The sequence below is a fragment of the Polypterus senegalus genome, chromosome 5, assembly GCF_016835505.1.
Source record: "Polypterus senegalus isolate Bchr_013 chromosome 5, ASM1683550v1, whole genome shotgun sequence".
Taxonomy (NCBI): Eukaryota; Metazoa; Chordata; class Cladistia; order Polypteriformes; family Polypteridae; genus Polypterus; species Polypterus senegalus.
Genome location: NC_053158.1, coordinates 183,095,643 through 183,112,691, shown reverse-complemented (window position 1 = coordinate 183,112,691; position 17,049 = coordinate 183,095,643). Strand labels below are relative to the sequence as shown.

At 39.2% G+C, this 17,049-nt stretch overlaps 1 protein-coding gene across 3 annotated transcripts in view; it reads right to left on the bottom strand.

The window, feature by feature from the left end:
- The window catches only part of dlec1 (DLEC1 cilia and flagella associated protein), a 124,769-nt gene that overhangs the window by 49,184 nt on the left and 58,536 nt on the right, over window positions 1–17,049 (bottom strand). For all 3 annotated transcript variants that reach the window (XM_039753705.1, XM_039753707.1, XM_039753706.1), the window contains exons 16-22: window positions 15,788–15,980; window positions 13,421–13,497; window positions 7,676–7,856; window positions 5,649–5,742; window positions 5,379–5,509; window positions 803–964; window positions 36–166 (exon numbers count right to left, since the gene is read on the bottom strand). In XM_039753705.1, the coding sequence (XP_039609639.1) occupies window positions 36–166; window positions 803–964; window positions 5,379–5,509; window positions 5,649–5,742; window positions 7,676–7,856; window positions 13,421–13,497; window positions 15,788–15,980 (969 nt within the window). The remainder of the gene's footprint in view (window positions 1–35; window positions 167–802; window positions 965–5,378; window positions 5,510–5,648; window positions 5,743–7,675; window positions 7,857–13,420; window positions 13,498–15,787; window positions 15,981–17,049) is intronic.

Below are 17,049 nucleotides of genomic sequence, written 5' to 3'. Positions count from 1 at the left end.
GTGATCGACAAGCAGAGATTTAGAGTAATTCTTACAATCCAGTGCCTTGTTCCACTTCCAGCTCGAGGACCGTCTCAAAATGCTGACAACATTTGGGCTGAAAGAAAACTGCAACATTGCAGCTGCCTAAAGGTGGTAAAGTCCCACTGGATGGACTGATTTTAACCTAAAAAAAATATTTTTTTTTAATAAATCACAAATTAAACCAAAAACTCTTTTGCAGGAACCCGGCGATTGATTAATTAATGTTCATCAGTAATCTGCCAATTGATATCAGACATACTGTAGCTATCATATCAATGCCCTCTGGCATTTCATTACTTTAGCTCTGCTTAGTAGTTAATCTACCCTGCATGTGTTTGGGACGTGACAGAAAACTGGAACATCCCAACAAATATGGCACACAAACTCACAGAACATTAAACTCCATACAGACAACAACAAGGAATAGGAACCAAACTGCAGGTTGTGTAAGACAGAAGTGCTGAGCACTACCCTGCCATACTGCCTCTGAACCTTTTTTTTTTCTTTTTTATATTTTTTGTATATTTTGCTGTTTTTAGCGTATCAGTCTTCTGTATGTGAGTTCTTAACAATGTCTGTAGCCCTGTTAATTGGTTCATTAACATTAAACATAGATTTAATTAAATTAGATAATTAACAGAAACAAACAGCCTGTCTATTTTCTTCCACTCTTTCAATTTTTCCCCTTGCTGCTCTGTTTTATTCTGATACTCTTAGACCTTCACAATTAACACTCATACTGTATGTAGAACTATCTAATGAACACATTTATTGTTACCTTATCACAAAAGTCTTCACGTCCTTCAGCAGGAGACTCCTTCATGCTCCAGTTGGCCACAAGCTGACTGACATTGTAGATTGTGATTGTGCTCAAAGCGCTCTCTCCAAGCCTCATTAGGCCGAACTCCACAGATGGGCAGTCGGTGCAAACTTGGGGACCCTGAAAATGTCACAGGAGTGAGTCAAAGATATGCCTTAATGTACATATATATCTATACATTCATGTGAAGCAGGGCACATTTACTAACACTAATACAGGGCCTTTCATAATTGTCAGTTATTCCTCTGTTCATTCTTTTTATGAATCCACTTGATCTAATTTATGGATCTATTTAGTCTGTTGCAACAAGATCAAATGTAAGGCAGGAGCCAACCGTGCATGCAACTCCATTCTGTCACAGGGCAGACTCGGCCATACTGATACTGCTGATACTACCTATCCATCCACAAGCTCAATTCCAAAAAAGTTGTGACAGTAGGGGAAATAGTAATAAAACTACAAGTGATCTGTACTATATTGAAAAGACTACAGCAACACACACAGTCAGTCAGTCATTTTCCAACCCGCTGTATCCTAACTACAGGGTCACAGGGGGCTGCTGGAGCGAATCCCAGCCAGCACAGGGCACAAGGCAGGAACAAACCCTGGGCAGGGCGCCAGACCACTGCAGGGCACACACACACCAAGCACACACTAGGGACAATTTAGAATCGCCAATGCACCTAACCTGCATGTCTTTGCACTGTGGGAGGACACCAGAGCACCCGGAGGAAACCCACGCAGACACGGGGAGAACATGCAAACTCCATGCAGGGAAGACCCGGGAAGCGAACCCAGCTCTCCTTACTGTGTGGCAGCAGCGCTACCACTGCACCACCATGCCCCACTACAACAACACATCATATACATATATATGAAAACATACACTCATGTCAAATATGACGACTGCAACACACACCAAAAACGTTGGGACAGTTGAGTGTTTACTGCTGTGTAACATCACCATTTCTTTTAGTAGCACTCATTAATGTATGGTCGCTGAAGACACAAGTTAGTTAAGTTTAACAAATGGAAGTTTCCTTTGTTCAGGTGTTCAGCTGCACAATACTACAGGGCCTTCATTGCTGTATTTTGCACTTTATACGAGGTCTGTCTATTAAATAATGAGATTGTGTTTCTATCACTTAAACAAAGAACTGATTACGAGCACTTGCCATGCAGGTTTAAACCTGTCGAAACCTGCATGACAAACAGCAACACTCTCTGCCATTTACACGATTGTCAGTCACGTTTAATGCAGTTTGTGTGCCGGAATCACGCTATGTTTAAAAGTTGAGCAACGTGTCCATTTGAAATAGTTGTGTAAAACTGAACAAAACACCAACGGAATCTTTTCAAAGGCTTACTGAGGCATATGAGGAAGACTGCATGTCTCGTGCGCTTGTGTTCTTCCTAAATTGAAATTGGTGCTTAAAGGAATGCGTTTTTGAGTCAATAGATAAAGTAAAGAAGAAAACGTCCGATGTCTTAAAACAGCTGACAGAAACTGATTTGCTCCAAACCGGTGGAAACCAACCCTGCTCCGGCAAACCTCCGTGACCCTGTAGTTAGGAAATAGCGGGTTGGATAATGGATGGCTGCGGTGGGCTGGCGCCCTGCCCGGGGTTTGTTTCCTGCCTTGCGCCCTGTGTTGGCTGGGATTGGCTCCAGCAGACCCCCGTGACCCTGTAGTTAGGATATAGCGGGATGGATAGTTTTTAAATCTTTACATGGACTTGCTCCTGCCTATTTATCTGAATTGTGTGTTTTACACCAGCCATCTAGAGTGCTTAGATCTTCTCTTGTTGTCCTTCGTACCAAATGTAAAACTAAGGGGGGCAGACAGGGCTTTTACAGCTGCTGCTCCTCGCCTGTGGAACTCTTCACCTCATCACGTAAAGGAGTCGTCCACAATTGAACTGTTCAAAACGAGATTAAAGACTCATTTCTATTCACTTGCATTCCGTGACCTTCAGTAATATGGATGGTTTCCTCATTGTGATTACGTAACTTTACTTCTGTTTATTATTTATTTTATTTATGTTCATTTATTTTATTTCTATTTATGTTATTCATGTTAATTGTATGTTTTTCTTTTATTCTATTATTGTAAAGAACTTTGGCCACAGCATTCCTATGTTGTTTTAAATGTGCTATATAAATACATTTGACATTGACATTGTTTATCAGAATATTGTTGTCCCGGTATCAACCTTTGCCTTTTAATAAAACCACAATCAGTTTCCTGATTCCATTCTTACTTAAACACTGCTGCCACCATGTAGAGTCAGCGTATAGTGTGTCCCAAGAGAGGGCAATAAGGTGTGAAATCTGACAAGAACTTGTCTCGGTATGTAACATCTACAATTCAACACGTTCCAGATTACCTACCCTTCACTTAGGAGGTGCCACATAAGAAAAATATTAAGTGGCAATGTAATGTCTGTACTTTGGGAAAACTGATTTGAAAGGATCGAATGATGAAGGGGTCCTTAAGGTCTTTACTGATGCAACTTGTTTTTGATAAGCATACTGACAGTACACCCCTGTCCTGCCTCCTCTTCCAAATCAAGGGTGTCCATAGGATAATCATAATAATAGACATTGGTCTCAGTGATTTGTTTTACAGTAATACACACAGTCCTTATAAAGAGTATGTTCACTAAAGTTTTTCTTTTTTCTTTTAGAGCTTCATGTATGTAGTAGTAGGTTGTTGTACCATGTTAGCCATTATGGATGCAATGAGAAGTCAAGCCAAATGACACCTTTTATTGGCTAACAGAGCAGATTACAACATGCAAGCTTTTGAGGCAACTGAACTGCCTGAAGAAGGGACCTGAGTTGCCTCAAAAGTCGACATATTGTAATCTGCTCTGTTAGCCAATTAAAGGTGTCATTTGACTTGACTTCCCTTAGCTTCATGTATGAAAGGCTTTATTAAAATGTGGTTATCTCTCTTTCAAACTTTACAGTACTGGGCCAAAGAAAGGTGCTATAAAAAATACGGCAAAAATCGCAGAGCTGCTGCAGCTCTTTCTTTTACACTTTGCAGAGATACACAAATAGAAGTCAATATAGCAAATGATGGTTTTGATCGTTTGAACTATTTGGCACCATACATGAAGAAACATGATATATAATAGGCAGCTGACTCTTCATCTTTTACATAATGTACACAGAAAGTTCACCCTAAAAATCATGGTTCTCAATGAAACTCTTTCGTAGTTTTGGTGCTGCCAAGTAGCTAAAGTGTATTAAAAGCAGCTGTCTTCTGGATCCCAGAAAGATACTATAAAAAATGGGCAGCCATTCATGCTTAGTGGTTCTGCAGAAGACTATGACCTTGCATTGATGGCATGAACCAGAGAGTGCTGAGGTAGATATTTTGCTGGAAATGCTTTATAGTGCAAAAATAGATAACCATTCTTGAGGGAAACGATTGACAGTGTCATGATTTCTATTAGGAAAGTTGCCCCTCACCATTTAACGTAGATATTCATATTTCTTTCCTAATGCAACAATATTTCTCAAAGTACTCAAATACAACTTATTTTTTTAAACCATCGACTCACTGGCACTTTTACAACAATGGCACTTAATTACAGAGGTTTTAACAGCAACGTAAGGTCATTGTTTAAAGTGATACCTGCATCATTTTTAAACTACTTTCCCGGGATACCCAGGATAAGATCTATTGCAGTAGCATTGAATAATTTAACATACTGCCTATGGTTTAATACTGTCTTGTCCTTTTTTTTTATTTATAGCTGCTTTAATAAAATATATCTTTATATATAATTCGCTATTGTGGCTGTTCGTTTGTCTGTCCAGGATTTTAAATCACCTGTAGCTTGCAAACCATTTAGCCTATTGACCTGAAATTTGGTACACATATACTACATGACGTCTACTATCCACTTTCAGGGAGATGATTGACTTCCAAGGTTATTCCTGGTTTTATTTTTATTTTATTTTATTGTAGAATCGGCTCTCGGCAGTGGCTAGCCATGCGGCGCATGCGTACGAGTGCCGTTCTCATTCCCTACCACCTTCGCCGTCACTTCTCCTACCTCTTATATCATAAATCATTCTTGAGGCAGATTGAAAATTGAAGTACCAACTTAAGTGAAAAATTAACGAAACCATACTAAGTAATTGCAACACAAACACTGACTTAATCAGTTTTAACACGAAAAGATGCTGACGAAAGAAGAGAAGAAGCAGGCCACTTGGGTAGAGAAAAGAAGAGCTGCTCAGGAAGCAGCACACGTATTAATTAACCTCTGAGCAAACGAAAGCTAAACGTACAGAGAAAGAAAGAGGATGAAAACTAGGAATGAAAACTCAAGTCAAGTGTATTCACTGCATGTTATCGGGCAGTGCGCCAATACTGGTATTTAAATAATATAAAATATATATAGAAGTAACTAATTGAGAAGCTATTATTTAACACTCACGTTTCTACTATTGAAACACTGATTTACAGTTTATTAAGTTAGCTATAAAAAAATGTAACTCCATCCAAATACCCAACCTTAAAAGCTGCCTCGACGTGCAGAACGACAGGATCAGGGTCATTTTCAATGTGGCACTGCAAACTGAATGTGCTTTTTCCTGGTTTCCCTCCTGTTATTGCCAGTTCTAAATCACAGCATTCGTTAGCTTCTGCAAAGGGGAAAAAGCAACATCATAGCATTTCATTGTTAAATGGACGCTCTTTCCCTGTCCGTCTTCCTGCTTGTTTAAGTAAACCAGCCTTTATAAATGGGTAGTTCATTCTGCAAAGCTGTTGTTAACTTCTTACCTATGACACCAGTAGGTGGCTGTACTTCCAGTATGTGGCAATCGCATATCCGGTCCCAGTGAAAAGTGATGAACGATCGGCTGTTATTCCACATCTAGATGTTAAACATACAATTAAACATCAGAACACAATATGAATCCCTCTGCCTCTGCTGACTGTTGCTGGTTTAATTTGGTCAAATGTAACATGTAGTCTGCTTTAGCTTTTTCGATTTATTGTAATCATTTACTTTTAAAACACAAGTGGCCATAATTAAAATAATACACTTCACAGGAATGCAGCTATCTGCAAGGTGAATATGTTTTAAAAGATTATTCATCAAGCTCTGGAATGAACATCACCTGCTTTCTGTGTACCTTGATAGAATAACAGAGATGAATTTGAATATTGAATGTTGAAGATGAATATTGAAATTTGACTTTCAGTCAGGGTGGCATGGTGGCGCAGTGGGTAGCGCTGCTGCCTCGCAGTTAGGAGACCCGTGTTCGCTTCCCGGGTCCTCCCTGCATGGAGTTTGCATGTTCTCCCCGTGTCTGGGTGTTCCGGTTTCCTCCCGCAGTCCAAAGACATGCAGGCTAGGTGCATTGGCGATTCTAAATTGTGCTTGGTGTGTGTTTGGTGTGTGTGTGTGTGTGTGTGTGCGCCCTGCGATGGGCTGACACCCTGCCCGGGGTTTGTTTCCTGCTTTGTGCCCTGTGTTGGCTGGGGTTGGCTCCAGCAGACCTCCGTCACCCTGTAGTTAGGATATAGCGGGTTGGATGATGGATGGATGGACTTTAAATCATTACTCCACAGTGAAATTGCGAGATGTTCTTATTTCTTGGTGAAAGTGCAAAAAATGTATTAAGGGTGAAGTGTCAGGCACATGAAAGAGGCAAAATGGCAGTCATGATGGAGGGGCATATTGACACACTGTTGTAATGAAGCATTCTGTTCATAATCAAAATTTAGGTGATATCTTCTCTGGGGGACAAACACATAAGAAGATGAAACAGACACCAGTAAGCACAGTGTGATGTGACAGAGGACCTGCAGGCCTCACCAGTCCACAGACTACCTTCTGACATCTTTGTCTGAGATTCTTGTAAGTCTGCATTCTTTTAATAGAAGATAGAAGTGTGAAATGTTTTGCTTAACCAGTAATCAGCACAATAAATCCACTTCATTGCATCTTTATTAAAATAGTTAACTGGTTTGCGTCTCGGTCCAAGAATTCACTCCGCGTCAGCTGCCAGGTAAGTGCCACTTCTGAGACATAAACCATCAGCCTTTAAGTGAGTAAGATCTGCTTCCAGCAGCCATATCACCCTGTAGCCCTAGAATGGTTGCCCACGGAAGCTAAGCAGGGTTGAGCCTGGTCAGTACCTGAATGGGAGACCTTCTGGGAAAAACTAGGTTGCTGCTGGAAGAGGTGTTAGTGAGGCCAGCAGGGGGTGCTCACCCTGTGGTCTGTGTGGGTCCTAATGCCCCAGTATAGTGATGGGGACGCTATAATGTAAAAAAAAAAAAAAAGCACCGTCTTTCGGATGAGACGTTAAACCGAGGTCCTGACTCTCTGTGGTCATTAAAAATCCCAGGATGTCTTTCGGAAGAGTAGGGTGTTACCCGGCATCCTGGCCAGATTTGCCCATTGGCCTCTGACCGTCATGGCCTCCTAATCATCCCCATACACTGATTGGCTTCATCACTCTGTCTCCTCTCCACCAGTAAGCTGGTGTGTGGTGGGCGTTCTGGCACACTATGGCTGCCGTCGCATCATCCAGGTGGATGCTGCACACTGGTGGTGGTTGAGGAGATTCCCCCCCCCTTGTATGTAAAGCGCTTTGAGTGCCTTGAAAAGCGCTATATAAATGTAATAAATTATTATTATTATTCCATTATGGAGATCAATCGGAGAACCTCCATTTCCCCATTTGAACAGCAATCCGTGTGTTTCCGTGTGTACAACGACAGTTACACCTTTCGAGAAGCTGATTCAAGAACCAGGCTTTTGGTACAGTAGATACACAGAAATAAAACCTGCTCACCTTAAAGTGTTTCTTTAACGTTGTGCATACAAAGCTTTCCCCGGGAATGAGAATGGCATACGGCTCCAGCAGGACTTTAAAGGGCTCTGTGGGTCCTTTTACCTCAATTTCCATCACAACAACATCATTTATTGAGGAGCTTTTTTCTGTGGGTGCAGTCTGCCGGCCTTGCTTTTCAGCACTATGAGGAAAATGAAAAATGCCAAGGATGGGGGAAAAAATAATAAATAGTTTAAATGTAGAGATTCGGCTAATTTTGTACTTACTTTCTTCTGCACAAATGCCATCGTGCCGGCCTTTAGACTTCACCTGCTCTTATTTAGGTTTTGTTCAATGGCCATTACATGGTGTGATGTGGTTGAGGGGCATTGCCAGTCATACCACACAAGGGGATTGGCTGTAGATGTGTAAAGAAAGGGCACTAAAGGGTTTTGGGATTTGAATGAGCAACTTGTTCTGTTTCACACTGTGGACAGCTGATTTTTTACTGTCACCCCAACACTATAACCACCTACACCAGTCAGTTGATGTATTTATTCAGTTTAGAATTGGATACTGTAATCTAAAAATCTGCAAGATATGTCAACCGAGGAAGCAGAACTAAACATTACATATTATTGTGAATAAAAATCTTATATATAAAGCAGACAGCAACAGTCTTGTGGTCTTGTATGTATGTTATCATCCAGTTGACGGTCAGAACATTTCTGGTGTGCTCCGTAAAAGCAACCGACAGTTTTATCATGAACAATTCGTAGTATTATTTGTTTGTCATTTAATGTTTGTTTTTGTTAACTATATTTTCATCTTGCATTATTCTTATTATAACAATGTTGTAGTGGCAATAAAATTAAATCAACCTAATAATAATAGATAGATATTTTATTAAACCCAATGTTTTTTTTCGTTGTCAAAAATTCTGCATGTAAAAAGTACACCACACAACAAAAATTAATCAATTAACCTTAAACAAAGTTGTTGCTTTTTCCATCGTTTTTACACTACCTTGAACGTATTCCGCAATAATATATTGATGAATATAGGCTAGCTATTATATTATATATAAGATAAGTAAGCAATTTTATTTTTTATTTACCATAAACAACCTATATTTATTTTGTGGATTCAGCGGCTCTCTTTGCGATTTTTGTTTATTCATTAATGAACGAAATGTCATTTGTTTCGCAGCATCGTAGCTAACGTGTTGGTGTTATAATTTTTTCATAAAAAGTAATAGGAACATTTTTTTAATACATTCATAATCAAAAAGCAAATTTAAATAAGTTATCAAAATCAAAGGTAAAGTATAGACCAAATATAGCTATAATATTTAACTTATAATACTTCTTTACATAGGTAAAATATTTAATCTTCAATTAATTGTAAAAGAATATCAATTGGAAGAGACTGAGATTCGGTCTTGTATGTATGTTATCATCCAATTGATGTTCAGAACGTTTCTGGTGTGACTGTAAAAGCAACCAATCTGAAGAATAAAGTATTTCCAAATATTAAAGAAAATAATAAAAATCATCAGTGGGTGTGTGAAAGAGCAATTTTTGCTCCCGACAATGACAGCGTGTACAAGTTAAATCTACAAATTCAAAACGTTACCTAGCGACAGCAAGCAATACAAGTCTATGGACACTAACATGGACCCCACTAAATCTGTATTTTATGCAACAGAATTTCTTAATTCACTGAATCCTGCTGGATTTCCACCTTACAATCTGGAATTGAAAAGTGGTGCTGGTGCTGTAATGATGTTGGTTCGAAATCTGGATCCTCCAAGACTGTGCAATGGTACAAGACTTTGTGTTAAAAATTTATATCACAATATTATAGAAGCAACAGTTCTAACTGGCTATGCAAAAGGAGAAGATGTCTTCCTTCCCAGAATTCCACTGATTCCAACAGATTTTCCATTTGATTTTAAGAGGATACAATTTATGGTTCTTTTGGCATTTGTCATATCGATAAATAAATCTCAAGGACAATGATTGAAAATTGCTGGAATCAATTTGGACACAGCCTGTTTCTCACATGAACAACTTTATGTGGCATGTTCAAGTCCCAAAAACCTTTATATATTGACTAAAGATGGAAAAACTAAAAACATTGCATATAACAAGGCCTGCGGTGGGCTGGCGCCCTGCCCGAGGTTTGTTTCCTGCCTTGCACCCTGTGTAGGTTGGGATTGGCTCCAGCAAACCCCCGTGACCCTGTAGTTAGGATATAGCGGGTTGGATAATGGATGGCTGGATATACCAAAGCACTTCAATGAATAATACAAGCACATTAGTGAGTCTTTATTGTTTTTTAATTTATTTTTATTTTTAAAGTTGTTTTTTTAAATTACTGTATATTTTTCTCAAACAATTTTAAAAAAAACCGAGTACTTCAGCTAGTAAATGATAAAATAAGGAAAAATATTGAATTACAAAGTACTCGTCCATTGTATTTGTTATATTTTTTATATAACAATACTAAAGTATATTATGTTTTCTCTAGTGAGAATAAGTGACATTGAATGGCCAGATTTTATTAATCAGCTCATGTCTACACTAATGAACTTCTTAGTCTTTTTTAATGTTGCTGAAACACCAAGAAGGTTTCGCCGACAGACAACAAAATGGCATTAATGCTGCTTTCCATTTCCTATTTTCCTCTCTTTGCTTCTCCTACTCCCCCACAGTGATTTGAATTTCATTTATTTGTTTGTGTTTTCTTGGCTAATTCAATGCTTAATACTCCAGCCTCGCAACTGCAGCCCCATCACTGACAAGGAGATGCACATTCTGAAATGCCTCCCTTGAGACCACTGTTGCCCTGATTAAATGTAACTGTTACTTTGCATGAGTCGAGTTGGCCTCCCATGGTGTCCTTCATCAGCAGTCTGTTTACATCAGTTCTTTATATAATTATGACAATGCTGCGTGTGAAAACACCAGGAGGAGTTACTGTTCCCAACATATTTGAATGTCAGCATGTCTATTATTCACTTCCATACTGTGCCCAGAACCGTTTTGGGTATCGGTCTTGCCCATTCTGCCAATGAGTTGCACACACAGGTCACTGACACTTGCCCACCTACAGTAATTTGCACAGCATTCTGTGCTACCAATATAAACTGCCAGACACTCTTCCTATTTCATTGTCTCAATGCACCCATACAAACCTTCCTGGCTTCTTTTGTTTCTGATGATACTTGCTTCCTGGCAGAGTTCAAACTAAAGGTTCAGACCCCCTGAGAATAATAAAACATAAAAAATACATTCCATCCAGGCCTAGCCTTTTGTCAAACACTTCCAGGGTCAAATGCACAATTGGCTGGCTTGATATCAAAAATGACACATCCACCCCATTGCAAATGATTGGGTTTACCAAATAAATCAATCCTTTACAATGGTTTTCAGTCACACTGGACAAAACTGCTGTTACTGATGTATTTTTGGTATGCACTGTATAATAAGTGGAATATAATATACCTTCATCTATCCATTTGTTAACCCATTTATCCAGGGCAGGGTCACATGGCAACTGAAATCTATCCCAGCAATCATCAGGGCAAGGCAAGAACAACACCTGAAAAGGGTGCCAGTCCATCACAGTGTGAAAACACACTAATTTAACAATGGCAATCACCTAACCTACATGTCTATGGACTGTGGAAAGAAACCAGAACACCCAGAGGAGAAACCCATATGGACACGGGCAGATCAAGCACAGTGCATGCAGGGAGCATATAGGATTTAAAACGCCGATCTCCTTGTTGCAAGGAATCAACGCTACCACTGTCCCACATTATACTATATGATATTATATAAACATATATATTGTGACAGACAGCCATGGTCCTGTCCTGGCTGGGAGGCCGATATATGGAAGGTCTGGGGGAGCAGATGTGCACAGAAGAATAATAATAATAATAATAATAATACATTTTATTTTTTTATTTATATAGCGCCTTTCCCATGCTCAAGGCACTTAAATGCCTCCCCCTCCCATGGAACACTAGAGGGCACCCAAGGGTTGTAGCAGCACCTCAGATTCCCACAGGGCTTCATTGGAGTTGCAGTTTGGCACAGCCCTGTTGGGTTCCATGGGAGCTACAAGGGGGAGCTGCAGAGCCCGACTTTGGTTTACCACCACACCTGGGAGTGATCCCACGTAATGCTGATGAGCCACTGAAGTGCTCCCAGGTGCAGCATAAAGGGAGCTGCCTCACTTCACTTGAGGAACCAGAGTCTAGAGTGATAGGATGACGCTTACCAGAGGAGGAGTAGAGGTGAGAGAGAGTGGCAGAGCAAGAAAGAAAGAAAAGAAGAAGAGAAAAAGGACTGTCGTATTGGTCTTTGTACTGTGCTGTGTTGTGAGGAGTGAGCAAAAGAGGGCCTCCCCATGTGAATAAACATGTGTTGTGCCAAGGAACTTGTGTCCCTGCCTGCCTGTGTTGGGGTGGGGCGGCTGGAGCATTCTGTTGTGGTTCACAATCTATATATATATATATATATATATATATATATATATATATATATATATATATATATATAAAAGCCAAATACCACTGACTCACTCATCATGAAATCTCCCAAACCAGGACTTGGGACTTGAAATTTGGAATGTAGGTTACTCTTGGACCATAGGTGCTCATTCAGAAACGGTTTTAAAAATTTTGTGGGCCAAGTGTCAAATTTCTTATAGTTTTTGAGACCTGTTTGTATATCTGTCCACTTTTCATGATAGAACAACTTAACGGATTTAGATCTGTTTTTTTTTCTATGATTTGCTTTAACATGACGCTGATTTTGCAACTTTCTCATCATGCTAAGTATCATAGTTCGCTTGCGGTACTGATTTATTAGCGAGAATCCGAGAGAGACTCATTGAGCTGCGGGGAGAGGAGCGGGGCCCTCCTCACTCACACGTCTGCCACGGGACATAACCTTAACTCTGCTTAGTTAGCAAACGAGAGAACAACTTAACGGATTCAGATCTTTTTTTTTTTCTATAATTTGCTTGAACATTCTGGTTTATTTTGCGAGTTCTCTCATTGTGCTAAGAATCACAGTTCGCTTGCAGGAGTGATATATTCGCACAAATCTGAGGCTGTGGGCCGAGGGGAAGGGAGAAGAGTGACGTCAGAAGTAGAGAGCTGGGTGGGGCCCTCCTCACTGTCCTGTTTCACTAATGACTAGTAAATATATATATATATATATATATATATATACAGTATATATATATATATATATATATATATATAATATATACTTCACTGTACCTCAGCTGAATGGATAATTGCATGTGAAGCACAAAGTCACTAACATCTTTTCTGACACTTTGGACCCCGACAGCCTTATGTTCAAACTACATCTGTTTTTCTTAGATTAGTCAAGGCTCGAATTAACAGATTTCATAAAAGTATTTATCTATAAACTGGGAGAATTCAACATCCTATACTTACTCATCTGCAATAATCTGATAAATATCTTAAACAAATGGCAAGAGTTAAATCTTCTTTAAGACCTGCTGAGAAATTGTGATTTGTGCAGTCAGCTTGTAGTATTGATATTTTATGAGCATCACCAATTAAAATTCCAAGCAAGTTATGCTGTGTAATAAAGTACTTGCTGTAAAACATTTTAGCTAGGTGTCATAATAATCATTTGGGACGGCCAATTCTGTGAAATAAAGCAGAAAGTGCAACAAATTATGTAAATAAACAAGAAATAAATAATTTCTTACTTGCAGCCGTTGCCTTCTTTTACAGACTCTGGAATATCTCTGAGGACTAGATGACACACAACATGATAATCTTGGAGCTGAAAGACAGATAAACACTTGGCAATAATTCTGTTTCATTAGAAGCTAATTTTTCCAATTATTGTTAGAAGAAATTGGGAATCATGGATTGGTGTGCCTAATACAAAGTGAATCAAGCTCTTTAATCTGCCTTAAGAAAAGTCTCTTAAAGTCTGTCTGAGGAACTCCCTATGTAGACCAACGTGTCTCAGACTGACTTGAACATATTTTTCTTCCATTCTGAAAATATTCTGTCAATCTACAATGCTCACCGACACTTGGTAAAAAGATGAACAGCAGTGTGCTGGCGACAATGATTTTCTTTTTCATTATTTCATTTTACTTAGTTAATTGTTTGCACTTTCTATCCTTTCACTCTTAAAAATAATGCTTCTTTAATGGCATATTATGGTTCTTTATTGGGTTGTGTGGTTTCTTGTATAACTAGGCGCCATTTCATTCTGGGATGGGTTCTTTGCATATGAAGTTGGTTCTTTGAAAGGCTTTCCTAATATGTAGAAAAAAGCTGAAATCCTTAATGTGTGATAGGCTACCTGGCAGGTCACTAACAGATTATGAAAACCTGGACTTAGCCTGTGTTATTGAATGCAGCAAGAGTGCTTTTAAAATCACGAGCCGTTGGTATTTCCAGTAGTCAAAGTCAAAAGTAATCCTACACAAAGATTTTTTGGAAGCATCTTATCGCTTCCTATAACATTAAAATGAGAGAGAGACAGAAACTTGGGGGACAGAAAAGGGACCCAATACTCATATAAACTCTTCCACACCACTATCTTTTACAGGAAATAAGAAATGAGATACACAAAATGGACATGTCCAACCAAGTGACCAGCAAAGAATGTTGTTAATGTACACAACAAAGGTGCCATGTGTTATGAATGAGTTCATTGTGACCCTTTTTGCTTTATTAATGTTGTGTTTTTCTGGTTGGTTTCAGGTTTTGAAGCACCCTGAAACCAATAGTGGTATGTTTTTTTTTTTTTGCTTTAAATTTAAATTAATTTAAAAGTTTTCACATCTTGTTTCTGTGTCATTTTGCTGGTTATGTGCGCCACTGTTTTCTTTACGATTGCTTTAATGTCACTAAGGAAATGACCCAAATGTGTGCAACCTATGAAGTCATCACCCCACCAGAACAAATGGTCAGCACTGGGCATTTCCTAGCCATCCAAGGTTGTGGATAACTTCTTAAGACTTTGTGTGATTTTTGTGTTTCTGCATCCTTTTGTACTAGACTTCAATTTAGGATTTTGCTTCTGTTTTTGACTCCTGTGTTTTGCTCTCCCAGTATTGACCTTTGTATGTGTATTTTTACTATGCCCATCTCCTAGTTGTGTTTTTGGCAGTTAATTAGAACACTAGACCACTCTAGACGAGAACAGGCCTTTCAGCCCAACAAAGCTTGCCAGTGCAATCCACTTATTTCTTCCAAAAAAACATCAAGTCGAGTTTTGAAAGTCCCTTAAGTCTTGCTGTTTACCACACTACTTGGTCACTTATTCCAAGTGTCTATCGTTCTTTGTGTAAAGATGAACTTCCTATTCCTATATACTTCCTATCCTGTTTGTGTGAAATTTACCCTTAACAAGTTTCCAACTGTGTCCCCGTGTTCTTGATGAACTCATTTTAAAATATTGAAGCAGAGGTGTTTGAGTTTAATAAAAGCAGATGGGCTCGTATACATGGTTGCACAGAATTGTTTTCCTAAATTCTTCTTATGGCAGAACAGAGTAGTGATGTCACTGTCATAACAATAAAATATAACAATAATCAGAGAAAGGATCAGTATAAACATGATGTTCAAAAAAATCAAGTTTTGGGCGAAAACTAACTCAGATTACAACACCAGTGACTGGCTTCTTCATATGAATGGATTTTTTTTAACTTACAGTTTAAAGCTAAAGTTCAAATCATGCAGTAGATTTACTTGTAAGAGACTCTTTTTTTGGGTTGGTCTGTTCTATGACCCGAGTCATGCATTGATATGAAGCACATAAAAATATTTTTAGAGCTGCTGTCTCTAAACATCCCATTTTTATATCCATCATAAATCCTGAAAATGCATCCATACATCTATAATTAGGACCAGACATGGGTGGGGTGAGTTCTGTTCTAGAAACATCGTTCACGGAACCAACTCGGACCTGCCAGAGTTTGAATATAAGCTGAATACTGTGCAATCTCCAAATAACTTAGAAATTAGTTTCATAGCACTTCATTTTTTAAAAGAAAACAATAAATTCATTTTCTTATCACTTTTTTTGCTTTAATGAATAATCAGCCACATACCTCCAAAGGACAAAAACTCAATGTGAATTCATTATCCTGGTGTGGCGCAAGAGCCCCAAGGTTTGGACTGACGTCAAATGCGGTCTCAGTGGCCAAAGTGTACTCCAGGTTAGCCAAGTCCAGCACCTCATTCGGCATAACAGGTTTCAGGTTTGGTTTCACAATCCGCCAACAGAAAGGCAACTCCAGATGCCTGCAAGTTGAACAAAAAACATTTTTCAAAGAATACCACTTGCACTTTGAGATTCACGTTGAAACTGACCCAGAATGACAGCAAACAGATGAAAATGTACAAATCTTGGTATTAATTAATTAAGGAAAAGGGAACAAAACAAGAAGAGAAGAGCAAAAAGTAAATTGAACAAAAACCCAAATGCTACTGTCTCTGTGACCTCACCTGCAAATGGTGAAGAATATACCTTTCTCGCTGTCTCTCTTACCTTCTTCTCTCGCTTTTCTTCCTTCCCCTAGTGAACCTTGTCTTTGATTCACCTTCCAACTCGAAGTTTAGAAGGCCACTGGCAGGGAGTGGCTTTTAAGTTTCACCCTGGGGATACTGTTGGAGTCAAAAATGCTATCTGAAAGACTTACTTCTCCAGCTCCCACCACTGGCTCCAGGTACTGCTATATGCCTGAGCCTTCATTTCTAATCAAAGGGCCTGGGCATTTTTAGTAGCTTCCAGACCTCCTGCCCATTGTAATATTTAGTCTGTTGTAAGCAGAAGCTGTCTGTTCCTACCTGAGGTTTTGAGAACATTTTACTGTCTTTTACCAGTCTCCATGACAGTCCTCCAACTGCTGTACTCACAGAGTAACTACAGGGCTATTCAAAATGAAAGGCCCGATTTCAAAAATGTATTTCAAACAAACTGTATAAGACAGAAACACATTCCACACATCACTGGATAAAGGAAAGTTCAAAGTTTGGTCCTATGGTCCTTGAGGTTGCATGCACTCAACATGAGCACCACGTGTAACACGACAAACATCAAAACGGTAGACCACAGCTTCCTCAATTCATTGTCGCAAATCTTGAAGATTAGCGGGCACAGGTGTAATAAACACTCTTTCTTTAATGCAACCCCATAGATAAAAATCACAGGGGGTAAGGTTTGGAGACCTGGGAGGCCATAAACGATGAGTAAGATTTTGTTGTCCACCTCTTCCAATCCATCATCCTGGAATGGTGTCATTCAGGTAACGCCGGACCTTCAAGTGGAAATGAGGCTGGGCACCATCTTGCATGAAAATGAAGTCAGTGC